At 46.7% G+C, this 27,589-nt stretch overlaps 9 protein-coding genes across 9 annotated transcripts; 5 read left to right on the plus strand and 4 right to left on the minus strand.

Annotated features, from left to right (window-relative positions):
* Positions 1–1,130: 1,130 nt before the first annotated feature.
* FSST1_005271 (uncharacterized protein) lies at positions 1,131–2,499 on the minus strand (the record flags this gene model as incomplete). The annotated part of the gene is made up of 5 exons (XM_083231529.1): positions 1,131–1,804; positions 1,854–1,990; positions 2,041–2,249; positions 2,303–2,375; positions 2,432–2,499. The coding sequence occupies 5 exons, from the start codon at positions 2,497–2,499 to the stop codon at positions 1,131–1,133; spliced, it is 1,161 nt and encodes a 386-aa protein (XP_083088701.1).
* A 2,817-nt stretch (positions 2,500–5,316) lies between these two features.
* Positions 5,317–5,682, plus strand: FSST1_005272 (thioredoxin-like protein; the record flags this gene model as incomplete). The annotated part of the gene is made up of 1 exon (XM_083231530.1): positions 5,317–5,682. The coding sequence occupies one exon, from the start codon at positions 5,317–5,319 to the stop codon at positions 5,680–5,682; it is 366 nt and encodes a 121-aa protein (XP_083088702.1).
* Positions 5,683–9,472: 3,790 nt separating this feature from the next.
* On the plus strand, positions 9,473–10,552 carry FSST1_005273 (uncharacterized protein; the record flags this gene model as incomplete). The annotated part of the gene is made up of 1 exon (XM_083231531.1): positions 9,473–10,552. One exon carries the CDS (start codon positions 9,473–9,475, stop codon positions 10,550–10,552), a length of 1,080 nt encoding a protein of 359 aa, XP_083088703.1.
* Positions 10,553–10,696: 144 nt separating this feature from the next.
* FSST1_005274 (uncharacterized protein) lies at positions 10,697–11,953 on the minus strand (the record flags this gene model as incomplete). The annotated part of the gene is made up of 5 exons (XM_083231532.1): positions 10,697–11,031; positions 11,090–11,248; positions 11,312–11,609; positions 11,665–11,877; positions 11,930–11,953. 5 exons carry the CDS (start codon positions 11,951–11,953, stop codon positions 10,697–10,699), a joined length of 1,029 nt encoding a protein of 342 aa, XP_083088704.1.
* Positions 11,954–15,864: 3,911 nt separating this feature from the next.
* On the plus strand, positions 15,865–17,397 carry FSST1_005275 (major facilitator superfamily domain-containing protein; the record flags this gene model as incomplete). The annotated part of the gene is made up of 5 exons (XM_083231533.1): positions 15,865–16,092; positions 16,140–16,154; positions 16,211–16,612; positions 16,660–16,843; positions 16,898–17,397. The coding sequence occupies 5 exons, from the start codon at positions 15,865–15,867 to the stop codon at positions 17,395–17,397; spliced, it is 1,329 nt and encodes a 442-aa protein (XP_083088705.1).
* A 602-nt stretch (positions 17,398–17,999) lies between these two features.
* Positions 18,000–19,085, plus strand: FSST1_005276 (D-isomer specific 2-hydroxyacid dehydrogenase; the record flags this gene model as incomplete). Its single annotated transcript, XM_083231534.1, has 2 exons — positions 18,000–18,306; positions 18,355–19,085. The coding sequence occupies 2 exons, from the start codon at positions 18,000–18,002 to the stop codon at positions 19,083–19,085; spliced, it is 1,038 nt and encodes a 345-aa protein (XP_083088706.1).
* An 872-nt stretch (positions 19,086–19,957) lies between these two features.
* On the plus strand, positions 19,958–21,298 carry FSST1_005277 (glycoside hydrolase family 64 protein; the record flags this gene model as incomplete). The annotated part of the gene is made up of 1 exon (XM_083231535.1): positions 19,958–21,298. One exon carries the CDS (start codon positions 19,958–19,960, stop codon positions 21,296–21,298), a length of 1,341 nt encoding a protein of 446 aa, XP_083088707.1.
* A 301-nt stretch (positions 21,299–21,599) lies between these two features.
* On the minus strand, positions 21,600–24,438 carry FSST1_005278 (uncharacterized protein; the record flags this gene model as incomplete). The annotated part of the gene is made up of 3 exons (XM_083231536.1): positions 21,600–23,403; positions 23,510–23,941; positions 23,999–24,438. 3 exons carry the CDS (start codon positions 24,436–24,438, stop codon positions 21,600–21,602), a joined length of 2,676 nt encoding a protein of 891 aa, XP_083088708.1.
* A 781-nt stretch (positions 24,439–25,219) lies between these two features.
* Positions 25,220–26,882, minus strand: FSST1_005279 (Zn(II)2Cys6 transcription factor domain-containing protein; the record flags this gene model as incomplete). The annotated part of the gene is made up of 4 exons (XM_083231537.1): positions 25,220–25,999; positions 26,051–26,185; positions 26,232–26,774; positions 26,826–26,882. 4 exons carry the CDS (start codon positions 26,880–26,882, stop codon positions 25,220–25,222), a joined length of 1,515 nt encoding a protein of 504 aa, XP_083088709.1.
* Between the last annotated feature and the right edge of the window lie 707 nt (positions 26,883–27,589).

Here is a 27,589-nt window from a genome sequence, read left to right on the forward strand (position 1 = left end):
TAATGGCTAACTATGCCGAGTAAGCTGGGCTAATATGGATCTCGTTCCCATATGTCTCGGATTTCAATAGGATGGACAGTTTTATTCGAACTATATGTTGCAGTCTGAAGAGCACCGTTTTTTGCTGGTGTCGATAATGTTGATATAAATCTTCAACTACGAAAGATCAAAGAACCAGGATTGCCCGAACTGGGGAGCCCACATAGTAAGACAGCGGTAATAGATGACGGCTTATATGGTAATGTCACGAAGCGACGCAGTGATGATAAGACTAATTCCAGTGACAACACACTATTGATGACCAACATTCTCATAATAGGATCAGGCTAGACAATACTCGGGTCAGAGCCCCTTTCAACCGGATCTACAAGACGCTACATTAGTCTTATCGAGCCCAAAGTCTTGGGACGTCCACACAAGGAAAGACGGCTGTCTAGCTGTAACACGCCGGTGGCCGCGGAGATGACCTAGCGCCAGAGTCCGGCCAGTTGGTAGCACGTCAAAACCGGGAAAGGGCGGGTTTGTCGCGGAGATGTGGTAGCCCGAAGGAATGAAGCTAGTTGAGAAAGGAGAGGACGAAGGATTCGGACTAGACGAGATATTTACCCAATGATTATCCCCTGAGAGCTAGTTGGCATGTGTTGGTTCAGGGCCATTTTCAGGTCGGAGCTGACTCGGATATTTTTAATCCCTCGTAGAGATTACTCGCCATCAGGGTACCAGAAAAGTTGGCCGCTGGAAGCATAAGAGACGAAATTAGCAGATCACTTTATGCTCCTTAGGCTATAGTCTTTAGACTACTTATTTTTATACCCTAAGACTTGGGAGGCCAACTTTTCTGCTACCCACTAGCTCGCTAGCTGTATGCAGATAATAGTTCCGAAGGTAATGCCATGGGTAAGAGTTAGACCCAACGGTGACGTCTCGCGTAATTATTACGCTTTTCTCGCATTGGAAATGATAGGCCAAGTAGTGTCTTGAAATGTGACGCATTCGTCTTTGTCTATGTTTGTGCTGTAGGCACGGATATTCTATCTATATGATTTTAAAAAGAAAATATACATCTCTGGGTATTCTGATCCAGGTGTGACATGACCCAAGATCATAAAGAAAAACATTAAAAAGAAATTCTATACTCCGTGATAGACCTTGACAACACCAGCTGCGGATCTTTCAGAAGACGTTTCCATGTCGTCTGTCCGCACGCTGTCTTTGCTATGGCTCATCAGTTCATCAGGGATACAGCCCACTGGACCTCTTCGATCCTCGGGGCCTGCATCTTCACTGGTAATTTGAACCTCACGCTTGGCGTAGATCTTTAGCGGTAAAGCATAGCTGTTGTTGATCTCCTCCTCGCTATCCACTTGATGCAAAGTGTGATCGGCACGGATCTGCGAGCGCACACCAGAACGGTGGTTGGTGAAGTTTGACCGGTACGCTTTTGAAGGGTTGTTGGTGCTCTTTCCGTAAGTTGAGCCGCTGAAGGAACCGAGCTTGAAGATGCGGCGAAGGAGAGTCCAGATGTAAGGAAGGTTGGCGGTGATGATGGCAGTGGAGGATTCGCGGATGTACCAGAATGTCCAGTTTGAGCCGAATGGTTCGTTAAAAGAGTAGAATTTGTTGAGGATGGCGGAGAGGATTGTGAAGGCGCCGAGGGCGAAGACGCCGATGAGGACAGCCTTGCGCTTCAATGGGAGCTGGGATTTGAGGAAGATTGGCATGGGAATGAGGATGATCATGACGTCGGAGGTGATGTTGATGACGGCATTGGTGATGAGATGGTTTGTCGCAGCGGAACATTGAGCTGTGAAGGTTAGCATAGTAAAAACGCAAGGCATTGATGGTGGACATACTGTTGTCTGGGGGAACAGCCCAGTACTGGGTGAATGGGCGACACCAGACTCCGAGATATAGAATCTCCATAATGACAAAACCAGCAGTAACGTAGGCAGCGACAAACTTGACAGCCAAGTTCTGGCTCAAACTCATACTATAGCTAGGTTAGAACAAAAGCCTGATGCAATGCGACGGGATACTAACGTGAGACGGTTGTACATGAGCAACAGACAATACTTCATAAGCCAGATTGTCAAGATCTGCATTTGCTCAACCACCAAAACCCATTTGGAACCATATTCTCGCTTGGCGATTTCTGCTGCATCCAAGATGACGTTTTCGTTGGGGTCGATGAGGTTACTACTCGTTTGTGAAATGATGGACATGCCAACCATAAGGATTGTATCGGTAACCTGCGCATTGTTAGATCAGTTGTGTGGTGGTAAGATAAAAGAGTTAGACGGACCATTGCTAGTATCATTAACAAATCCTCAACTTGCAGCTTCTTGATTGAACCCAGCAACATCCTTCTTGATATCCTATTACCGAACATGTCAGTCCAATCGCCCCCAGTAAACTCTGTAATTTTTCTTACATTCTGGCGATAACAATAACCCACGATAGACCATACCAGGTCCATATCTCAGCTTCTAGCATCGTCATGGTTGCGGTGTTTTGTCTTTTCTTTTTTTGTTGTAAAGTGAGTGTCAAGGCTGATGATGAAAGAGGTGTCAACGCTCGTCTTGGGTACGATCAGCGGTATTAATTTCGGTAAACGATCGTGGTATTATGTATGTAATGTCGTCGAACGGGGGTTGGTTTCAATTCGACGTGTCGAGGATGCAACGGTGCATGACTTTGGATTTTTTGGGGTAGTGTCGCTCCCGGTAAAATATAAGGGAGGGAAGAACCAAGACAGGACTAAGAAACCAAGCCAGCAAAGACGAGGTAACGCGGGGGTGGGCTAGGCTTAAGGCTTAAGGGGGGAAGGGAGGGGAAGAAAGGACTTTATTTCTTCCTCCACACAGCATTTGAATCGAGTGGAGTTTTGGAATCAGGGGCCCTCGATCGGGGAAGACGAATTGTGTCTTTGAACATCTGGGTTCGGGTACAGTAAGCTAAGCTTGTGAAAGAAGCTAGAGAGAAAAGTCGAGTTGAAAGGCTCGGTTAGTCGGATGGTTTGTTAGCTTACAGTTAGCACGTCAAGGTTGCGGATATTAGGACTCGACCCAAGATATGGGTCTCTACTGTACCAATACGCCACTCAACAGTTGTCGCTGCGATAAATGAGGGACCATAACCGATGACACCCGCCGCGTTGGAATGTGTGCATGTATCTGCAGACAGAGTAGGTAATCGGGGGTTTCAATTATGTTAGTTTTGTTAGTGCAGGGGCTATCATCATTTCAGAATTGGCCCGAATCACTTCTGATTTGCTTCAAGGTCCCCCGGTAATCTTCATCCACCTCGTGGGACCGAGACAATGCACGATGTAAGGAATGGACATGCAGGTCGCCACGTTTAGAAGAAGCAACATCCCTGAATCCAGCACGATCTGCTTGCTCTTCTGCTTCCGAATTGGCCGACCTCAGCCGCTGACAAGGGGATGGCCCTGCCAGAGCTGAGCCAGTCAGGCCAGCACCATGGGCCGTCACGTCTAGAACCTTGAAAGAACGCAGCCTATAAGCCTTTCACAACCGCTCATCTCAAGGGTGGCGAGCTAGACTGCGACAGTGGCGTTTACGATCATCGCAGACAAACGTTGGCACATTCCAGTTACAAGAATAATGAACGTTTTATGACATACGAGGCCCTCATTCTCTTGACCACAATGAGTAGAGTAGACAATGAGCAGAGTAGGCCCTGGGCTCTTGATCCTCCCCCTGTAATTCTGTGCTCTGGTCCTGCAATAGAGTTTGCTAGCTTGACTAGCCAAGCCACGATCGCGTGGATATCAGGGGCTCTGACTCGACGATCACTCCACTTTAAGACATTGACACGTCTTGGGGGGATCCTTGTCAACAGTCTGACATATTTGTCTCGGTCTCAGTTTTGTGAGAAGGGGACCGAGCCGCAGTCATTAGCTATCACCAGCATTGTACGCCTATCTAAGCAAGTGCTTTGAAGGATCAATAGTTTGTGTAGCGCTTCATCTGGTGCCAGTCTCTTTTTGGTGAAGAAAAGGAAGAACCGAAGAACGCCATCGAGGCTTTGTTTAGCCTTCCCCACTTACCGAATAAGGAATCTCGACTTTTTTTTTTCTCTCTCTTCCGAGTTGAGCGGTTTTATTCCATAGCTGAGGATTATCCCTTCGCCCGTCCGTTGTTGTCGCTTTGGCTTCTTTGTTATCCAAGCGTTTTCTGGTTTTATTCTAATGCAAGCCTTGTTGAACAGCGGAATTAAGTCCACCTTCTTAAAGATAACTTAGTGTCGTCAAAGTATCAGGAGACATAAAGTTGTCACTCTTTGACGCCGCCAAGCTCAGACCCCTGGAGATATGAACGACGGAATCCATTTCCCGCAAACGCACACGCACTTGCATTAATCAAACTGAGCTATCACTTGTCCCACCGAGATAGTCGAAGTCTCGTCTCGAGTAATTAACTTTTATTGCTTTTGTTTATCGTCTGGGGTAGAAAGCGAGTCGTACCAAGAGTCTGGGCTGATACACAACTGGACCATCCAGTAAGTTCATCTTAATCCCGTATAGCCGCGTTTATTCAGTGGATTATTACGTACTGTAGTATCGTCTGTAGCCAAGACGATAGGAAAAGCTCACGGGGCAGCTTCCGGTTTGACCTTAGTTAATGGCCACTCCACCTGCGGGAGGCACAGCCTTAAGAGGGAGGTGCTAATCCCACGATGGCCAGAGCTTGGAGTCGATTGGTCTGGACTGTGCTGTATATCAGGCGATTGAAACGACTCGGTTACAGGGTAGTCTGGGGGTTGGGGTTAGACTTGCGAATGCGATGAGACGCAACGGAAGAATTGTGGCATATATGAGAATGGTATATCAGCTAGTCAGGTGAGCCAAGACTTTGCTTATGCCATATCAATAGCATGAACTATAGCTTATGAATTGATGTTGCGTCGTTTGTCATCTCGAAAGTAATACATGATTGATTCTATTTACAAGAAGCCATTTGTCACGATTTGACATGACAAAAGTGAGGCTGAATGATTGTGGCACACGACAATGTGGCTGAGCTTAGTAATCTCACCTTGATGAGTTTGAAATCCTCAATTGCGCAACATCACGTGAACAAGGCGACATTTCAAAGCGGCTCTGTCAGGTTCTGTCAAGATCCACGCCATGCGGAGAAAAAGAAAAACGTATAAACAACCAAAAGCCAAGCATAATCTCATTTCCACCATCAGAAAAGCCACATCTAAATCAGATCTCGATAGCTCGAATCTATAATATTGAATCAGCCTCTGCCGATCCTCCGCAGATCAATACGAACCAACACATCACTCAAAATGGTTCACCACATTACCTCAAACGAAGAGCTTCAAAAGCTCCTCTCGTCAACAACATACGTCGCGGTCGACTTCTTCGCAGACTGGTGTCCTCCATGCAAGGCCATCGCCCCTGTCTACGAGCAACTCGCCACTAAGCACAGTGTCCCCGACGTTTTGGCCTTTGCCAAGGTCAACGTGGACCACGTCCAGGACGCCGCACGCCAGTATGGTATCACTGCCATGCCCACCTTCATGTTCTTCAAGGAAGGAAAGCAAGTCGCTGTCAACGGACAGGCCATGCTCAAGGGTGCCGACCCCAGAACGCTTGGAGCGGCTGCTGAGAAGTTGGGAGGCCTAGCGCAGAAGCGAGTTGCTGGCGCTTAAGGGAACGCGACATTTAAAAAAGGAATGCCGGGAATAGAAAAGACAGAAAAGAAAAAGAGTTCGGAGAATTTACTCCAGGGTTCCTGGCGAAATTTGCCATGGCACGTAAATTAAAGGACCTTTTGTGTACCTGCATTCGGGAGTTAATTAGAGTTTGGACAGGAATGCAGGGTCACACGTGGAGGAAAAGAAAGATCAACGGTACTGGCTTGGTTGGCCTGGATCGAGAACGAGCTACGGGATATAAGACATGACTGTTTGCGGATATATTTATACCCTGCATGACGTCTGCCGATTGAGTTTGCCATCATCGCGATGAAAACTACAGGCCCATGGTATGTTGTTGTTTAGCCACGGGTAATGAAGGAATGTATACCATCACAAAATCATTCAGCGTGATGCTCGATTAATCTGCTGATAACCGCCCTGTTTCGTAGTGTCTGAGACTAGCTGGTTTCAAATAAAAACAGTCAATGAGTCAAGTACATGACCCTCAGTTCGCTTTCCACCTTTTATCGTTTAAGCCGCGACCTTATGACGTTAACAAGTTGCTGTCTGCATTCGCAACTAAGAGATAAAAAACAAAATAACAATTTGAGAAATCAACTGGGCTATAGAATCGCTCACAACAAGTTGTGGCTGTGTTGTTTGAGAGGATATATGAACTATGACCATGGTGTAACGGATTGATCACACATCGACATGACAAGGAAGTAAGAAATGATTACCTATGCCGACACAGAATATGAACATTCTAGCAATTGTTACTACCGCAACAAACGCAACTTCCCTTGACAGGAGCATCATGTGTGTTAGCCTTGTTCAGACCTAAATATTAAATATTATTAAAGAAAGAAAGCTAAAGCCGGTGAGGCAGAACCAGCAATATATGTCAGGCATCCATCTTCAGTCTAGACGTCCTAACTAACCTTATGTCTTGCTGACTACTGTCCGCTACAAGTATAAGGAACTTCGTCCCTGTAGTCACTTAACGCGTATTGCAAATGACACAGGCTCAGTTCGACCCAAATGACTCGCAAACGGATTGATGGATCCGAAACCTCCATCTGCCAGTTGACCGCTGCCCCCTCTCCCTCAGCTGGATGCCACATCTTCGAATCATCCATATAGACGGTTATGGACTTTGCTATATCTCGAATCATGTGAGTTAAGATGTGCGTTGTCTTAAATGAAGCTTCATGCTGAAATTACTCCTAAACTCCCTGTAGGGTCAAAGAATTAATGATAAAACTGAGCATTCAAAGACAGTCAGAAGACTAAGTGGCGATAAGAATAGTTTAGACTTCAAGAAATGGGACGATGTTCTCGGTGACCTCGATCTATGACCAAGATGTCGGTCACAATTTTCACGAACATAGTAGCTATTTACTTCCCCGCGCAAAGGATTCAGACTAATGGATACTCTTTTGTTGCACAGCCTCCACCAAGACAAAACTGAGAGTCATTTTGAGCCTTTCTACAAGGAAGAATGAGCGATTTTGGTGTTATTGAGTTAGTGTAAGTAGAGTATGGCCAGTTACTGATGCACGATACTACCCAACGTGCACTTTGGAGTCTCGTATATCAACAAAACTCACCTCGAATCCTAAGCAGAAAGACATGGATTCAATTTATGACGATTACATTAAATTCCTCGCCAATAAAACGTGGTGGCGCAGTGATGCTCAAGATCGGGGCAGTGCTGACATTTCATGGTGGACTCGGCCAGAATTTACCGACAATTCCTTGCAGAGAGCCAGGGTTGCCGTTACTGTTTGCCTATCTATTGGCCAATCAGTCTCACTCGGTCTTTATCACACGAACCATCACCAAAACGACCATCGTTCTTAACCACGAGTGCGAGATGAAATTCGGACTTTGAAAAGGATTATTGGATTAGTTATCAATTGGAACTTGGGCTGAGGCTGTGTTACAAAACTGAACATCTGTTGATAGTTATCTCGATTCTGGAATGAGGCAGTGTTGAATGCTACATGCCGTGAAGGATCAACTCATCGGTTGTTGAGAATCGATGAAGTCAGTATCAAAGGAACCAAGATGATCAAATTCAATGAAGATGGAGTATATATTCATACCATAAACCATCAATTCTACTATATTCAGAGTCACTAATTCAATGTCAAGCAACATATTATCCAACTACAAATGTTCCTGTGTTCCCTCTCAAGCTCAACTGTTCAATCCGACAGTTTGAATATTCAACGCTCAAAAGATGGCAAACTTGTATTCGTCCCTCGAGCAGACACAGCGTCCTCTCCGTCCAAGTCTCGCACCCTCAACAGACCATCAGAGACAGGAGGCACAGGCACACCAGTCAATGTCGGAACCGACATTCAGTCCAACGGGTCTTCTGGGAGATAGATATGTCACACTCAGGCATGAAATGGAAGAAAGATCACGAGCTGCCACGCAGCGACCAAGAGAAAGTCCATTCAACGGGGGTTTGCTTGGGGCCCTTGATGAGTACGAGAACTAGTAGGCCCAAGTGCCTCGTGGCCAAAGAACTTCATCAGACACTTGGGGAGTCGGCGCGGGATTGTCGAGAACTCCTTCGAGGAGGTCTTATCGCGGATCTGATAATCTTCAATATCCCAATCGACCTAGAAGGACTTCAAGCGTGTCTTCTACCAGAACCGACTCTATCTACTGCGCTCAGACGGGTGTAACTCCGCCACCTCTGCTTGATATGTCATCCACGGTACCACAAAGACGACCCTCGTGGCGAGGGACGAGTGGTCATGGTGTAAGAGCCTCCACTGGCCAGCCTTTATTAACCCTGGCAGAAGCCTCGAGAACTTCATGGGGCACTTCTACTTCCTTGAACAGAAGCCGTTCGATGGCTGTTCGTCCTTCAGGCATAGAGAGATCTGATACCTGGCCAGATACAGAGGGCTCTACGAGGTTGAATCGGAGGATTTCTTCAGCTACTACGCCTGCTAGACCCACAACCTGGAATGAAGCTGCCAGGCTCGAGCCAGTTCGAAGAGGGACTCTAAGACGATGTTAATTTTGCGAGTAATTGTGTCTGAGGATGAGTTTGTTGCGTTTGCCGTCATTGATCGTTTGAGAAAGTGTCTAAATGCGGGCAAAGTGTGGTAACATTAATGTATTTACAGTAATAATAATGTATGCGTTCCCAGTTTCGCTTTCTATCCAGTGCCAAATGATGCGAATACGTAGTTTTACTTATTTGAAACAAAATAATGGTGGTCTACGCTAATCAATCACCATGCTACTCCCTCTGCCTTATGCTCACGCTAACAAGTCGTGATCAAACCAGGAGCTGCGGCTCGGGCCGTCGAAACATTGTGTAGATATGGGAGCTTGTTGTGGCCTCTGATTCGTCTGCTCAACTTGGGAGTTGCGATTACAAGCCAGCGTTATCAATTCCGTGTTTGCTTGTTCGTGTTTGAGCCAATTAACCATGATATATTTGAGTGTCATGGCTCCGTAAGTTCCACAATGAGGATAAGCAAGACATTATGAAGCAATTTGTGATAAGAAGCTCTTTCCATTGGCTAGTTTACTGAATTGTTTCCAGTCTAGCCGTAAATTGTTCAATCTTGTCAGCTCACGCAGCCTCAGCGCTTACTGTCGTGCAAATGTCGCATCCTACGTGTCACATCCCTACAATCAACCTGGCAGGGTTTCAGCATATTTACCACCTCGTAGTTACGCAGTGGGGGAGGTGATAATATAAGGACCATATCTTTCCCTATTCCCGGATGACGCGACATGTATTTCCCACAAACGATTGTGATCAGTTACAATGACTGTACGTAGTAGAACACCAAGCATTCTGAGCTATCTACTCGTAGTTACAATCATTTTATGTTGCTACATCACGCCCACCACTGCAATGCGCTCCTTTACCCAGTACGAAAACTTCTTTCCGGCCTGGGATCACATCATCAAGGAACAGCTCACCAATAACTGCACTGAGCCTCTGAACAACTACAAGAACCGGTCCGACCCAACTCGACAGCTAGGCTATCATGTAATAGGCTGCATTCTGGATACAATGCCTGAGTTCCGCAAAGCCGAGCTTGCTTCGGCTGCTGTTATTCTTGGTCTCGCGCCTACAGTTCTCCAGTTGATGAGTGCATCATATCTCGACACCGCTATGCTTGCGTATCGTCGACCCGTGCTTGCCTCTTTGCTTTCAATGTCCAGTTCCGGAGTGCGACCTCTCACAGCAACAGAATACGACGGCTTCATAACTCCAATGGGTACTGATCCTTTTCGTACCAACTTTGGCAAACCGCAATCAGTATGGGCACCCGCTGTTGTGTCTATGCTGGAATACATTGTAGCTTCTGCAGCTGTTGCAAATAATGCCTATCTTGCATATGAGCTTAGCACATTGGCAGTGTGTACCTTCTCACCAGCCGAAGACTTCCTTCCCGCCGTATGGACTGCTGCGGCTGTGGCCATACACCTAGTCGGATACCTCGCTGCCAGATTGAAGATTTCCGTCAAGGGTAAAGGTGTAGGGAAGGAAAATAATAACCGGGACTGGTTGTTATATAAAGTCTGGGCTGAGCTTACACCTACTCCTTGGCAGAGTAGACTCGAGGTCAAAACAAACGATAAGCACACTGGCTGGTTTCTTGTGCTGGTTTCTGCTCTCTACATTGGGGATGCGCTGCAGGCTTTCTACGGTACTCTGATTCTTTCGAGTTTGGTGTTTATAAGTGTTAGGGACTCGGCTATTATCGTGATACGGCTGATGGCGAGTGCTCTTTTCGCCAGAGGTATTCTCATCTATGAACTAGCTGGGTTTAGGATGGAACGAGATGGGAATCGTGAATCTGGAAAGCCTCGTTACTCTGCGGTAGAAACGCAGTAAGTTGTGACAAAACGAACGAAATCTCTTGGACTGGAGTCCTAGAATGAATGCTATTATGGTATAACTTTATCCTCGTCTTGAGGTATTACAAGTCTCTGCGTTATCGACTTCCTGCGACAGTGAGACCTTTACTCTATGTCCATGCTAAACTTTAAACTCCTCACGTACTTCGGGTATTGCAACAATTGTCTCCCTTGACACCATGACCTGCTGTGTCAAAATGATCCCATTCGTGGGATTTATTTCCGTTTCACTTCCTGACAAGCTATCTCTTCTCCTCCTCCTATTCCAATAAGTCCCTGATCCTATGGTACCAATTCCGACGTTTTGTGGTTGGCGTAGATGACCTAATTGGTGGTTTGGTGGTCGCTCGTGACTGCTGAGCATGCTGATGTTTGACATTTTTCGGAGAAGGGGTCGAAGGGCTGTGCTGGCTACAACCATGACTGAGATGCATATCTCGGCCGTTGCCCAAATATCTAGAGTAGTGTCAGACCTGAAGGAGTACTGTAGAAAAGATAGACCGTGGCGACATACATATAGAGATGTCGTTACTGACAAAGGTTGTCTGAATGAAGCGTCCAATACTGACGAAGATAGTGATGAATCCAAGTCCAAAGATGATGGCCAACCCAACCCTTTTCCGTCGAGAATTCACCTTGAGCTCTTTCAATAGTGGTAATGGATAAAGAACATCTAAAAAGAGAATAAAAAGTCAATCATCGTCACTCATGTCATCAATTTTCAAGTCAAACTCACTCAACACTTCAGAGGTGAAATTCATAGACCAGTTCAATCTCATGAGCTCCATCGACATGAAAGCCTGGCAGTGCTCTTCGTCGGTATCCAACCAATTCACCGAAGGATCCGGCCCGCACCAGAAAGTGTCGCTGAAAAAAGTAACGAGCGAAAAAGATGCCGTGAGACCGGTCAAGGCGTACAAAAGAGTCCGCATTCCAGGATGCGTGAAAGGAACGAGGTTGAAATAAAATGCGAGGATGCTGAATTTGGGAAAATAAATGCCAAAGTCGAAGAAATAATTCGTCGCGAATCGGATCTGTTGACTTGGTGAGTATTTAGATAGTTACTGACACACAACAATGAAGACAAACCTTTTTGAGCTCCACGCTGGTAATGGTGAAATCGTCCATGGCATGCATTCGATATGTCAAAATATCACAGATAAGCAACCCCTGACATGCTGCCAAACCCGCAAAGAGAAGGTAATCAGCTGAGTATAACCTCGAATTGCGCAGCCAAACCCGCACGTAAACTCGAGCGGCGACCAGAATATAGGCGATGCTCATAAGACTCCATTCAAAGGACTGTAACCCCCATTAGCATGTTGACTTCCAATCAATTCGAGCTGTTCCGCACCATGACAGCCTTGCTGGAGATCATCTTGGATGGTAATATCGTTGGAGGTCGAGCCTCCCGATCAGAAAATGGGTTTAGCAGCTGACACAGATTAACATGGCGTATTTTGTATTGAAGCAAAGAAATCGGACTTGTGACAGCCGAGTAGGAGTAGCTAATATTATATACTGCACCACCCCAGTGCGTGCACTGACACGGCTGACGAACCTTAGTGTGCTGCCAACAGGGCGCCACTGAAATCGTCGACACCATCCGTTTGAGTCAGTCGAGAGAGGCCTGAAGACGGAAACTCACAGTGTGGTTTCAGTATGTGATTGTGAATTGAGTTATTTGTTCTCGGTCAATCTAAAAGCAAGACCCGTAATAAAACATATCTTTGTTAAAGATCAGTCGCACTAGAAGATAGATCATATTCTGTTCTGGCGGCCAAGACAGGTACAGCAAAAAAAGAACAACACCTGAATCCAGGTTCGTATCATCGGTCAAGGATCAACTTCCTCTAATCGACGCCAAAAATTGAAACTATCCTTGTAGGGCAACCTAGTAAACTCTATTCTGCGACACGGGAATTAGATCGACAGGCGTACACGCCCGAGGATGGATCAGCCGATTTGGTAGCTGTTTGCGGACGTAGCCCTCAACACGAGATCTGGATAGTGCACTTAATTGGAATCACAACAATTTATCTAGTGTCTTAATCTCGGATGCTTCTTATCCCCGTCCACCCGCCCTGCCATCCCAGGGACGGGGATGCTAGTGTAGGAACCGCACAGTAGCTTGTCAACTCCGGTGCTGTTTCCGGGTATGTGATAGGTGGGACCTGTGACTAGATATTGTGATAACAAGAGGCCAGGGAGCGGAATTGGAACCTGTTTTGCTTGTGTGGGAAAATGGCGTTCTTTTCAAGGAGATACAACAGCGGAAGCATATATCCGATTGTGACTTGGACCCTCGAAAGTCGAGGCGTTGCAGGGCTGAGATGAAGCATGCCAGGTTGCGCCACGGTCATTAACTCCATGTTTTCAATTGCTTATTCCATGGTTGCGCTGACAGTCAAGCCTGTCTCAGCTGGGTAGCCCGGACTTCAGCACGATAAGCCCGTAGTATGAGCACTAGCCTATCACAAAAGAATCTTACCAGCCGTGACTCGCCGTTCCCAAGATTTCACAGCAATTAAGATGACGATCGAAAAAACCAGCAATCGGCACAACGCTGTCAGGCCGAAACCGCCAAAATTCTAGATCAAAGGATGACACATAGACAAGAAAGCCCCCAAAGTCCAGAAGGGCCTTTCACATACCAGATCATCGTCTACACCATTGTGGAAATACGGATGCACACACGGAAAATGTAGACAGCCACCGTCCTGGGGCTGGCAGACTTTACTACGAGCTGCCAATTTCCACCCAAACGACCTGTCATGTTTCACTGACGCTTTTCCTTTGTCGGTTAGCTGTTTGGGCCACGATCCCTTCCTTGATTTACGTTGCATACCCTGGTACGTAAAAGAACCAATCTTGCACTGGTGATGATAGCTGTGTCTCAGTTTTCTGGTGGACTGCTACTCTAGCGATATCACCACTTCTGAGAAAAAGCTGTTGTAGCCTACAGGCGCAAAATAGTACCTAATTGGGAAATGGCACGATTAAATTTAGTAGTCGCTAAGGCGCGCAAGGAATTATATGATGTACTATGTATTTTAGTCGGTTCGGACAAGGGAAGCAGAAACCTCTTATGCCGTAACGTATCTGGAGAAGCTCTTGGGATCGGCCCTTGAGGCACGAAAGAAAGCCGCCTGCCACCCGACATGCTTCTTCAGGCCTTCAAAGGCCAGGAGTGGCTCTATTTGCTTCATGCCTCATGGTATTTATTGATAAAGATCCTCACAAACTCGCCCTTCTCATACATCACTGCAATAGGAGTGGCCATTCATCAATCTCATCTATATAATTGCTTCTATTCTTAATTCCAAGGATGGAAAAGGTACTAAAATACAAGAATGTTGCGTCTCCCACATTGCCTGAAGTACATTGGACCAGGTCCCCGGGCGACACCGCGTGGAGGTTGTGGGAGTCCGACTTCGCCGCCCTTCCTTCACCACCACCAATGAAGGCACCCATAATAAGACTCAGAAATACTGGCTCTTTGCTCGGTTGAAGCTGGATTGCACCTAGCAACACTGGCAGATAGAACGCTCAGATAAATCTGGAATGAACTCAGCAGAGTTGACACGAGGCACAACAACAGCTGGAACGGACTCAGTAGAGTTGACACGAGGCACAACAGCAACTGGACTCTCTCTCTCTGGCTCTCTGGCTCTCTGGCTCTCTGGCTCTCTGGCTCTCTGGCTCTCTGGCTCTCTGGCTCTCTGGCTCTCTGGCTCTCTGGCTCTCTGGCTCTCTGGCTCTCTGGCTCTCTGGCTCTCTGGCTCTCTGGCTCTCTGGCTCTCTGGCTCTCTGGCTCTGGCTGTGACTCTCAGGCTCTCAGGCTCTCTCTCTGATTGAGTATGTATGTCTCTCCTCTTCTTTATCAATTCTCAACATCATGCCATTCGGCTGTGGTTTTGGTTGTCATGGATATAGTGAGCCTGCAAAAGTGCAAATTCATCATGCTTGAGGTTTGTATGCACGTTCGAGGCGACTGACAATAAAGCCCAGTACGCATCAACGACTTTGATGACCACGTCCCAGAAGAAAGGGGTTTTGACAATTGGGAGTGTTGACACAACTGGGAAGGAGTATTGATAGCCAGTCGCCAGACTAGACTAAAAATTCCATGTTGTGTGGGGTCCTCTTTGCTCTCTCGTCTTTGGATTGCTTCTGCTCACTGTGTGTGTTGTTTCAAGAAGTGCGTTTCGCGTGGCCAGTAGTTCTCGCTCGTTCTCGGCATCTTCAGCTTGTTTGTACTTTGACATGAAAGTTTTGAAAGCACCTCCTAAGAGAGAGTAGAGAATCATCAGCCAGATCTGTTTGCAGGGATTTTTGAGCCATCTTAAGTAGTTTGTCACGTAGCTTTCAAGTGCAGATGACTCTGTTGACCACCTCACCAGTCTTGGGCTTTGGTTGAGGTTGAATAGATGTGATTCATGGTAGAGAGTATGTTTGGACGTCGTTGGTGATGTTCATCTTTTGATACGAATGAAGGAGAGAATGGAGGAGCATTTGATGTAGCTGATGCAGAGACTGATGTGATGAAGAAGAGGAGCATTTGTTGTAGCTGATGTAAAAGCTGATGATGATGATGCAGACGAACTTGATGGATGCGGAAGAGGTAGAGGAAGAGGAAGAGGAAGAAGAGTTTATTGATGATGATGATGATGATGATGATGAGAAAAGAAAGATTGGATGTGGGAAAAGAGAGAAGGGGGAGGAGACATAAAGGTAAAAGTCAGGAAGGTACGCCTGCCAAAAACTGCACCTAAAAATCTCACAGCAAGAGCCACAGGCTCACCTACCACACCACACCCACTTGCCTTGGGCTTAGGGAAGTTACGTTTATGTCATTTATGATTTTAGACTAGGCAGGCAGGTAACTAGCATAAACCCTTCCTAAAGGTAACATAAGCATTTATGCTGCCAAAACGACCATTCAAGGCCTTTTCAATTGTATTAGAAGCGGAACATGAGCGGAATTTGTTTACGGAATGCGTATCCGACGGGCCGTTACAACGAAGCTGGGAATTCCTCCCGACAATTGCCCCAACAAGTATAGCGTGCTGGAATAAGCATCGCATCCACCAAAACCCCGCGTTATCACCATGACTCTCCTCGCTGGAACAATTTCCATTTACAGGTCTACAAGGCGCAACCACATTATTTATCCGTTCCACCCGCAGATCCTTGCCTGACGACTGATAAATATCGCCAAGAAGGGCGCGAAAAGCTTGATTTCTTTTCTTCCATCGTTTTGTTTACACTGCATGTCATTCATCAATCATGTCGACAACCATCACACAAACCCAAGAGCCGATTGAGCTCACGACTCTACATCAACGTGGGAAAGACACCATTGAAGAGCAGCCTTCTTTACCGCCTGATGATGTACCTCCTCCATATGCGCAGACACAGGCGCAAAGGTGGAACTATCCAAAAGGGAACATGCCCAAGCTCGGATTTGCTTTCATGTCATTTATCATCGCTGGCATGAATGATGCAGCCATTGGTGTACGTGTCACCAAAACCCCTTAATTGGACTGTGCTGATTATCTTAGGCTTTGATCCCATATGTATGTCAACTTGCGAGTACAATAATACCATCTAACACCATCTAACATGACAATAGCTCGAAACATATTACGATTTAAGCTACACAATCATCTCGCTCATTTTCCTCACTCCCTTCGCCGGCTACTCAGTCGCCGCTTTCACCAATGCAAGAATCCATATGCGCTTCGGCCAGCGCGGTGTCGCCATCATGGCACCCATATGTCATCTCATCACCTTTGTCGCGCTGGCTCTGCACCCTCCGTACCCCGTTCTTGTTGTCTGTAACATCTTCAGCGGCTTCGGAAACGGTCTCACGGATGCGTGCTTTTGTGCTTGGGTCGGCGCCATGGACAAGGCCAATACCGTGCAGGGCTTCTTGCACGCGTCGTATTCCCTCGGGGCGCTGTTCTCACCGCTCATTGCCACATCAATGGTTGTTTCTTATGATCTTCCTTGGTATACATTTTATTATGTAATGGTGAGTACCTTTTAAACTAAGGCAAGTACTGAACTGATATTTGGCAGATTGGAATTACTGTGGTGGAATGGGTTGGTCTCACCGTTTCGTTCTGGCAAAAGACCGGTGCTGTTTATCAGCTCGAACACGTCAATGAATCAGAAGGTAGTGGCGCTGGAACAAGAGAGGCCCTCAAGTCCAAAGTCACATGGCTTTGCTCGTTGTTCTTCTTTGCCTACATGGGAGTCGAAGGTAAGCAGTTGATCATCTTGTCCTGGTATTCAGAGCAATACTAATGATCTGCAGTCGGTCTTGGTGGATGGGTCGTTACATTTATGCTACGCGTACGAAAAGCCTCGGCATACGCATCTGGTGCATCTGGCACAGGATTCTGGGCAGGCATGGCTCTTGGACGTGCATGTTTAGGCTTCGTGACGGAACGCTTCGGCGAGAGGCTCTGTCTATCTATTTATCTCGTCATCTGCATCGGTCTGCAACTTCTCTTCTGGTTGGTTCCTCGATTCATAGTCTCAGCCGTTGCTGTCGCCTTTCTGGGCTTCTTTTTGGGACCCATGTTCCCGGGGGCGGTCATGGTGACTGCTAAACTTCTACCAGCAAAGATCCATGTATCTGCTATTGGATTTGCCATGGCTATCGGTGGTACGGGCGGAACCATCTTTCCATTTGCCATCGGAGCCATTGCGAACTCTAAGGGTGTTGGTGTTTTGCAGCCTATTATCCTTGCATTGATCACTGTTGTTGCTGGTGTTTGGTTGAGTTTCCCTAGGATTCAGAAGAAGGATTGAAGGGGATGTGGGTTGGAGCGGGACAATCATCTTTGTTCGATTTTGTGATAAAGTAGCCTAGATATCACCAATTGAGATTGGAATGCTTGTGCTGTAGCAGCTACACGAGAAATACCTAGGCCCATCAAGCAAGGAGTAAGACATAATGGAAGGCTAGATCTCCCACATGCCATTTTAAGACTCTAAGAATGATGAGCGACAGAAGAGATGATAAATCCTCCCTTCGTTGTTCTCCATTACCCCAGACTATTGAATCAGTCTCCCACTCGGCGAGAAGCCCGATATTGGCATCGGGGAAGCCTTCCGGCCAATACCACATCGTCTAGAGCTCATTTCTATGGGTCTCTTCCAACCAGAAATGCCCTGGAAAGCAGTCGCCACAGCAGACAGTCGCTCAAAATTAGGCTATTCAGACACGGCATTCTCTCAACAGATTCCATCGGCCGAAGGCCCGAGTCTATATAATAGAACCTTATTGGAGTTTTATCTGCTGATTTATCTCATATCATAAATCTTTGACTCTCTTGAACAGCCTGTTAATATCATTCTAATCACTTTACTTTGTCATACCACTCTCAATCTCAATTCAGTCAACAGTCAAAATGGCCAAACCAATTGTCCTCCAGCTCGGTGACGATATAAAATGGAACCACGATCTGTACACCACCTTCACATCTCACTTCGACATTAAGCGGTCGCACAGCATGCCTCGTGCTGAATTCATCCAAGCGCTCAAGAACAAAAAATTTGGCGACTTTTACGCCATTTACAGGCCATTCTGGAACACCGGCGGTGAGATGGGCAATTGGGATGAGGAATTGATCTCTCTACTGCCCACCTCTTGCAAGATCTATGCTAGTGCTGGTGCAGGCTTTGACTGGGTTGACACTGCTACCCTTGCCAAGAGAGGTATGTTTATTCACCGAGATATTCTCGAGTAAATACTGACATACATAGGTATCACATATTGCAATGCCGCAGCTGCTTGTACAGAATCTGTCGCCGACGCCGCAATCTGGCTCATCATTTCCGTTTTCCGCCAACTAAGCTGGTCCAGCATTGCCGCTCGCTCTGGCTCAAGCGAGCAATTCCTAGATGCCCAACGCAATCTCGCACCTGTATCCCGCAACCCTCGCGGCTTCAGTCTTGGTATCATCGGCTTCGGCCGAATCGGTCAACGTATCGCAGAAAAGGCCTACAAAGCCCTTGACATGAAGATCCTCTACAACGACGTGGTCCAAATGCCCAAAAACGTCGAAGAGGCTGTTGGAGCCGTCTATCACAAATCTGCAGACACCCTGCTCGCGGAAGCAGACTGCGTTCTTGTCGCGACACCTTTTGCAGGTGAAGCTTTACTCAATAAGGAGGGTCTGGCAAAGATGAAGAAGGGCGCCAAGCTGGTCAACATCGCACGTGGAAAACTCATCAACGAGACAGATCTTGTAGAAGCTCTTCAAAGTGGACATCTTTCAGGTGCGGGACTCGATGTTTTTGAGCACGAGCCCGTCATCAGCCCTGAGCTGATCAAGATGAAGAATGTGGAGCTACTGTCGCATAATGCCGGTGCATCTTTGGATTCACATGTTGGATTCGAGAAGCTGGGTATGGAGAACATCCTTTCTTTTCACAAGACGGGCAAGGCTATCTCGCCTGTTAATGCTCACCTAATCAAACAGAGCAAGTTGTAATATCTTGGATTTGAAGTTTAGTTTAGGTTTGTTAGCAAAAGCAATGTTAGGTCCGGGTTAATTCGACTTTTGTTACTTTGTTGACTGATGCTTATCTTATTAAGTGATGGTAGGATCTCAAGCACAGGCCAATCCGTGTCGTGGGATCATCAACGCATAAATACGTGCGTTTAGCGGATGACAGTCTGAAACGCAACACAATTCAGGTCCGATCCTACAACCAACTCGAAGGATTATTATATTCATCCTTTGAACAGATTGGCCAGTGTATAGAACTAACCGTTGCGAAACAATTGAAGTATGTAATCGCATGTCACTTCTTGGTTAAGGTGTCGTTTATTGGGCACCTAACCGCCGCCAGCCCTATATCAAACATGTATTAATGCTCAACTTTCAATAAAGATTCATTGGAACAACCCATCCCCTCGGAGAAAACAAACCGGGGACTCGGTTCATTGACTGGCTCTAGGACGAGATGAAAGGAGCATGGACTCTTGATCCTCCAAAACAAAAGTGTTTGAGCTTTCTTAGGACCCTTGTTTCAAACCCATCCTAGCTCCTCCACCAACCGACGAATCAACTCACATAACACACATTCTGAGCCTCTTCCCTCAAATATATGTAAAACATTTTCGATACTCCCTGTTTATTTCATGCATCTTCACCATAATTCCTCCATTACAGTTTGCTTCATCCCTGGTGAACATCAGATTGTCCCTGCGAATCCTTTGTTTCGTGAAACACTTGTTGATTGTGAATTCTAGCTATATAGCTCCGAAGTCAACCACAATGCTATTCCATTCTGTAAAGCTCAGTTTAGTTTCTCTTCATTCATTCTTTTGACCATTTTTTAAAAGTCATTCTTTGATAGAATGCGTTCATTCCTTTTCTTAGCTGGCCTTATCGGCACAGCTCTAGCCGCTCCTTTGCAGTCTTCGTCACTCTTTCGTCGACATGATACAACACCCGAAGGATTCCTCAGAGTAAACCCCGGAAAGATCCAAGTATCAGACGACAATTTACTCAATGGCACGTACTCAAACAACAAAACTCACGTTCTCACTCGCCGGGCTGAACCTGCTTCGTTGCCGCTGAAGCTCGTGAATAACTTCAGTGGTGGAAATGTGAGAGCCTACATTTCAGGGCTGGACTCTGATGGCACTGTCGTTTTCATTGGAGCTGATGGAAGTCTTGTATATCCTAAATCAGGCGGGGCGAAAGAACCTGTTGAGATCAAGGATAACATTGCCATTCCTCTTCCACCACAGGGTCAGACTCTGGACTTTACGATTCCTATATCAATGAGCTCCGGTCGCGTTTACTTCGCCAATGATGATCTTCATTTCTTTGTGGTAGATATTGGAAGTGGTGATGGTCTCGTTCAGCCATCTGTTACAAACCTTCAAGATCCCAGTGCAGGCGTGGACTGGGGTTTCGTCGAGCTTACATACACAAATGGCGTTCTCTATGCCAACATTAGTTATGTCGACTTTGTTGGAATTCCCCTTGGTATGGGCCTTGCTCTTAAGGACGGAAGCGAGCAATCATGTGCCGGCCTCGAATCTGGTGCTGTTAGCAAGATCTGTGACGATCTCGTCAAGCAAAAAGACGCCGACGGAAGAGCATGGACGTTTATGTGTATCGCCAACGCTGAGGGCAAACCAGTTCGAGTGTTGTCTCCTGGAAACCAGTATGATCTTGAACCCATCACATTTGGGGATTACTGGGATACATACGTCAACGATGTCTGGGCAAAGTACACCAACCAAGACCTCACCATTAACACGCAATCTGAAGCTGGCGAAGTAAAGTGCCGAGTCACAGGTGAGGAACTGACCTGCGACGGTGACAACCGTGGATACACCAAGCCCAACACGAAGGACATCTGGGGCTGCAACAGCGGACCGTTTACAGTGCAAGAAGGCGATAACGGTGTTCATGCAGCCGTCGTTCCTCGTCTCTGCGCCGCCTTTGTCCGGTCTACAATTCTTTCCGACGGTGGTGATATGCAACCCAAACTGGGGCAGGAGGAATACTACAAGAGTGACCCAACAAGCCATTACAGTCGAATAGTGCATTCTTACGAGGTTGATGGCAAGGGATATGCCTTCCCATACGATGATGTGAACCCCGATGGAAATGAAAATGCTTCAGGTGTTGTTTCAGGAGAGCCAGAGACTTTGACGATTTATGTTGGTGGACCATCTGCTTAGGTGCTTGTGTGGGTAGGCTTTACTTTTTGTACACTACGATATATCTTGATGGTGGAGTTTAGGTATGGATTGAATGATATCTTGAGGTTTAGCATTATTTGAAGTCATGAGATCGTCACCTTTCTGAATCTATTCTAGAGCTGCGGTGGGTCAGCAGAGCGTGATATCAATTTCATAAATTCGTGAGCCTAGAGCTTCATTGACAGAGTCTTGCTTGACTTGAAGTAGCGATAACTTAGACAGACCTCTATCATTACCAGCGAGTTGTGCGAGTATACTACAAAGACTTCTGACGCATCAATTAATTCCATCCAAACATGCGTGATAGAAAAGTCCTCTCTGGCCCTCTTCTCTCAACTGCCTCATCAACCCTACTCCTACAATGCTGCGGCAACCGAATTCCGTCAAGAATATCCGACAGACTCAGAAATCGTCTACTTGAAACTCGAAATGTCCCGTGTACTCGCGCCCCCCGTTGTACCATGAGCTCTACAGCACTCCCAATATCATCGATCAAATACTCTGAACTGTTCTTATCTTGGCGAGCATGCTGGTAACACATTTCCAGAAATAACTCCCACGGTGTCCTGTCCTCGTATATGTAAATACCCGCGTTTGGATCAACGCCCAGGTCCAGGAGAAGTTCAACGATAGGTAACACAGGGCCTTGTTCTAGGTGAATAATTTGGAGAGGTGTTACCATCTTTGGTCGAAGGGCGTAGTCCAGCAACGGACGACCACCCTTTTGATGAATTTCAGAAGGATTCTTTTGTAAATAGCTTGCGGTGTATAAAGTCAACCGAGCTTGTATCGTCGCAGCCAAAAAAGTTTTGTTGTGCCCCTCTCGAAACGTGCCTGGTGGAGCGTCCTTCATGTTTGTCCAGTGAATTCCGGGACGGCTTAAACCTTCGCAGTTAGTGCGGTCTAGCTCATCAAGGATCTTAAACACCTGCTCGAGACTTGCTTTATGAATCTCAGGTTTTCCATCTGCTTCCAGTCTTTTAAACGTATCTTCGATGTGTCGTGCATAATGCATCAAACCATCGGCGACAATGTAGAGTTGATTATAAACCTGAGATGAGTTCTCGTCGGGAGTGAGGACCTTGTTGAGACCAAGCATAATCCTGCAAAGTGATAAGTGAGGATCAAACGTCTCCGTAGGGCGCTTTTGAATCATATCGTCTATAACACTTGTGTCGAGGAAGAAATCCCTCACAGTTCTGTGCAAAAAGTCAACCTGACACTTGAATAGCCCAGTCTCTGTTGGATTCACAGTGACGTAAAGTAAATCACCACAACGAGCGTTGAGTCTTGTGTTTGACCGTTTGCAGATAGTCTCGCTTTCAATATCCGTTAATGTGCTTGCTTGCATTGTCAAAGCATAATCAGGGTCGTCCATCTCGCGGTCCAAAAGTTCAAATGCAAGCAAAGGTAATGCTTGTTCCGCAGCGATGACGACTCTGAAGATCCTAGTAGTGCTGTCCCAATAGATGGTTTCTATAGTCTGCAACATGTGCTCGAAATATCTCTGCAAGTCATCAGGAAGCTCATTTAGTCGACTTTGCAGATCCGCATAGTTATCGTCCTTCATCAACCCTCTCTTGAGGGAGTTCACCACAAGATAAACCCATAGGAACACACCTTGTGCGCGTTGGACAATAGTGTCTTTTATCTCCGAGCACCTCGGGTCCATCTCGGAGAGCTTCTGAAACTTTGGATCGACGCCTAGTTCCTCCTTCACGTAGCGTCGTATGTCTTCCCTGGTCAAATCCTCGAGCTGTAACTTCCACTTGACATGGCTGAACTCTCTGTCGAAAGCATCCCAAGGCCGACTAGAGACACAAATCTTTATTGAGGGAGACGAAGCCAGAACCCTCAATGGACTGAGAAGCTCCTCAAATGTCCCGGTATAACGATGCGCTCCAGCAGTGTACTCATCGAGGCCATCAATAAAGAAGCAAAAGCGAAGTGGCAGCGATTCCTGAGACGAAAGTTGTTCAAAAGCTCTGAAAAGAGACTTGTCGTCCCAACCGTCGTAAAGGTTATGGTCGGTGGAAGAATCTTGATGGGGAGTGTCAATGATGTCAATGATCTCGGGACATTCTCTGAGAACTTGATACAATATCGTTTGGAATAATCCGGTGAGTGACTTTTGCATGGACAGACCCGCGTTCCAGAAGAAATGGCTTGCCGTAATAACCCTGCTCTCACCTCCCCAGGTCCGAAGAAGCGAATGTGTATCGTCGTGAGTGGCGATGAACTTCATCAATGTCGACTTTCCACTTCCAGCCTTTCCCTTGACCCAAAAGAAGCCACTCCCGAAACCCAGTTTCTCCCTTGGCGAAGACCCAATTGAATGTAGCTTTATGATGGTCCTGAATGGCGCTGTGTCGTTGCTTAATCTCCCTGAATCGAAGACTTTTGAGAAAGTCGTGATGCTTCTTGACGCGTTTTGCTTCAACTACAAGATTGTCGAGATGTGAAATGACCATCTTAACAGCGTTACTTGCGCCTTCTTTCTTCAAGTCGATACCCCGAATGAGGGATTCGATGGATTCCAGTTTTGTTGTTGTGTTGGCTTCTAACACAGCATTTTGATGCTTCAACTCATGTATCACAACTAGAGCTGATGATTGTCGAGAACTGTAAATGAAGTTAGCAGTAGTACCGTATGCCTCTTGTTTTTATCTAGGCACCGACTGCGACGAAGTTGTCAAGGCAAGCAACAGTGTCTTTTGCATATTGATCAACCTTCCTTCCAGAGTTTGGATCTCCGTGTTTCTGAGCCGCCGAAGCATCATAGTACGTATAGCTTCCAAGGCTCTTAGCTCTCCAGGTCTTCGACGTAGGAAACCCAGAAGAGTTTCAATTTGTGAGGCATATTCGTCACAGGCCTTGGCTGTTTGGAGCAAATTCTCATCGATGCTAGCCTGTCTAGCATTTTCAGGATTCGATTGACTCTGATCAATGAGACCGACCAGCGTCTGTAGTCGTTTTGTATTGGCAAGAAACTCTTCGTCTTCTTGGATAAGGCCTGAAGCGGACTTGTAGGCTCTTTGTGCGGTTCTGGTTAATTTGATCCCCACCTCGACGAATTGAAGTATGTTTCCAACGAGAGCGATCGCAGCCAGTTCAGCCATTGCCTAGGTAGAAATTTAGTAAATTTGTTCGTGTTGAAAGTGAGGCTGGGGCTGTGATACTCGATATATCACATTAATCTGCCTCGCTGACCGGAACATGTTACGGGCCGATGCAAACCCATGTCGAGGCTGACTGACCTTGGGGGCTGAAAACCCGCGTCCCCCGTTTGCAGCGTCATTCATCTTGTTACATCCTTTCGAAATATCGAGAGACAGTTCCTTGGACAATATCTTCTGTGAGCCATGTTCAGAACAAAGGGAAGCACTACGGTACCTGTGCGTACCTCCCGTTGGCCTCAAAACGATATTAGTAAGGTTTATCGTTAACTCGAGATACAATAAGAGCTGATCAAGCTAACTACACTTCAACATAGCTACCGAGGAGGCAGGCTTCTACAATGAAGTACGACAGATGTCAGGAAGACTAGAAGAGATACCCCTTACCCAAGATGAGCGAGTCTGGATACGAGTGCCTATTTCAGTCTTTATGCTTCTCATCTACAACCCCATGTCACGGCTTTTTCGGCCGTTTCGACCTATATTTACAACCCCCCATGGTCTTGTGGGACTTCTTATTTTCTTTTACTCGTTCTGATTCCTCTGTTTGTTACTTCGGGGTATCTTTCTCGCATCACTAAGCCGTATCCCCATAACCATACAAACGAATCCTAACCTGGGCAAAGGCTAGTCTCTCAGCATCATGTACTAGGCTCAAGGTCTTGAGATCTCCGAATCATTCATCTCTCATCATTCCATTATTCCCACGCAGACACCGAATCCTTTACATAACACAACACTCCTCAGTAGGCTGCTTAGGTCGGTGACTCAAATTCACACCCGCACCTTCAAGGATCAATATTTCCTCGTCATCAGGAGACACAACCCTAGGCGCCAATCTCTCTCTCAATTCAGCAAACTTGTCCATCCACCAAAACCCAACCTTATCCCACCGTGTTACCATCCAGTCCTGTTGATACTCTCCCAGCAAGTCATACAGCTGCGTCTTCAGACCCTCTTCTTCAGTAGCAGCCCACGCGATAGCGAGCGCCAGCGGAACATGACTTGCCCCAAGTGGTCGGTACTGGCTGATATTCCGTGCCATAGATACCACCTCAGAAGAACATAGTGCTGCTTCACCCACAAGGGCGAGGTTGTATGGATCAAAAGCTTGCATGAGACAGTTCATTATCACGAGAACTGTGAGCATGACAGAGTATGCAGAGTTGTACGAACGTGATAGTCGAAGTTGCATGGGCGTAGGGGAGTATCCCGGCTCCCATGTCACAGCTTTGACAATCTCTGCTACTTTCCGCAGGTCTCGACACAATCTATGATACGCACATATAATCTCCATACGATGCGTCTCAGGATCATTGATAAAGTCCGGTAGTCTTCCCAAGTTTCTTATCGAAAGACTCGGAATACCTCCAGCTTCTTGTCCGTCTTGTTTTGCTTGTCTGGTTTCGGCCGTGGATGGGGGGTTGTTCTTTTTGAAGTTGTCGAGCATGTCCCAGAACCACTTTTCTAATTTGACTTTGGGGTTTGAGATACTTTCTATGATCTTGGAAGTTGTTAGTTGAGATTCAGGGAAGGGGAGATGGAGCCTTCATACCACTGGGACACAGAATGTGAGAACCATGTCCGTTTCGAAACCAGCTTTCCAATTCTCACGTGCTGCTGCTTTGAGAAGATATGCTAGACCCTGGCCATGGCTTGTGGATGGATCGTCGTCTCTTCCTAGCCAACCCTGCAAAATGTTAGTGTTGATCGGGAATTCTTCGCATATAACTAACCTGGCAGATCATGATGAGATACACAGCACACATCGTCTCGGGCATCCTGGCTTTTACGGGGTTATCCAGACACAACCTCAAAGCATTGATGGCGCGACCATACTTGGTCAGTGCGTCAATCGTCTGATATCCTTGCGGCATATGAAGTGTCGAAAACGTGGTGGCCAAGGCATCGGCAGATGCGTCAAGGGCTTCATTCCTCCCCATTCTCGCTGGGATATGCCGCAGAAAGTCTCCATAACAGGTGATGTCGTATCGCAAGTCTGTAATCTCGAGTCTTGATACTAACGTATGCGTGACGATAGTTGTTTTATTACTCGGCACTTTGACTAGAGCTTGTTGAAATAGAAACGGCGATACCGACTTCTGTGAAGTAGATGAACTCGAAGTTTCTCCATCAGTGTCGACAATTTGAGGCGTCGAGCTCGTTGACGATCCGCGCTGTAGGGTTTGGATCTTGAACTTGTAGCGCTGTTTCCCCACGTTGACGCAAGGTATATCCAGTCTTTTACATCTGGCGCATCTCGGTTGAACTTTGTCGCACTATTCCCGTCGTTAACACGTCAGTCCCGGTCGACTTTCTGATGATTTTACCTTTTTCTTCTGCTTCCGGCAGGCATCGCAGCCTTTGTAAGATGGAACACCGGGCATTTTGGAGTTAGCGGTCGATGTATCCCAAAAGAGTCAAGATTGGGTTACAGGTATGATATCTAGCGGTGGATCAAGCTGGTATTTAGTTAAACTCGTCTTGTCTCTGTCACTTTGTCTTTCACTTGTTGGCCCCCGCTTTCTATAAAGTGATGGGGATAAAAGGCTGATTTGGAGAAGTATGGATGCAGGGGGGTTCAGCCTTGGAGAAGAGGAGACAAGGGTATGAGCCTGAATATGGACAACCTTATTGGACATTCTCCACTGAAGGATGAGATGGAGCGCAGCGTTTTTCCCTGTTGGGCATAGTGTTGAGTTTCGAGGCAAGTCAATGAGATTGCAGGCAGTTTCTATGTCTATTACCAAAGCTGATTTGATCGTTGCCTCCGATGTCTTGTGAGCTTATGAAACATTGGTAGCAAATCATTGAAAAGGAACCTGTCGATCCAAGGCATATTGTAGTCGATTATCCCGAGATCGGCGCTTCTGTCTCATGTACCTAGATGCTCAGCCCTGTGGCAGCACATTGCCACCAAGGCCATGCCCTGTCTCAGCCTCTGCCCGCTCTTACTAGAGCCAACTGTAATTGATGCCTTGATAATTAGGCATGGGCTCTACAGCCTGACTGTAAACCCATCATCATTGAACGTGTCCTAATCGCTTCTGCTTACTCCTGGTGCAAGCAGTTGACAAGGCCTTGATGGACCGAT

The sequence above is a fragment of the Fusarium sambucinum genome, chromosome I (assembly GCF_050947815.1).
Source record: "Fusarium sambucinum isolate potato_lamoka chromosome I, whole genome shotgun sequence".
NCBI classification, from domain to species: domain Eukaryota; kingdom Fungi; phylum Ascomycota; class Sordariomycetes; order Hypocreales; family Nectriaceae; genus Fusarium; species Fusarium sambucinum.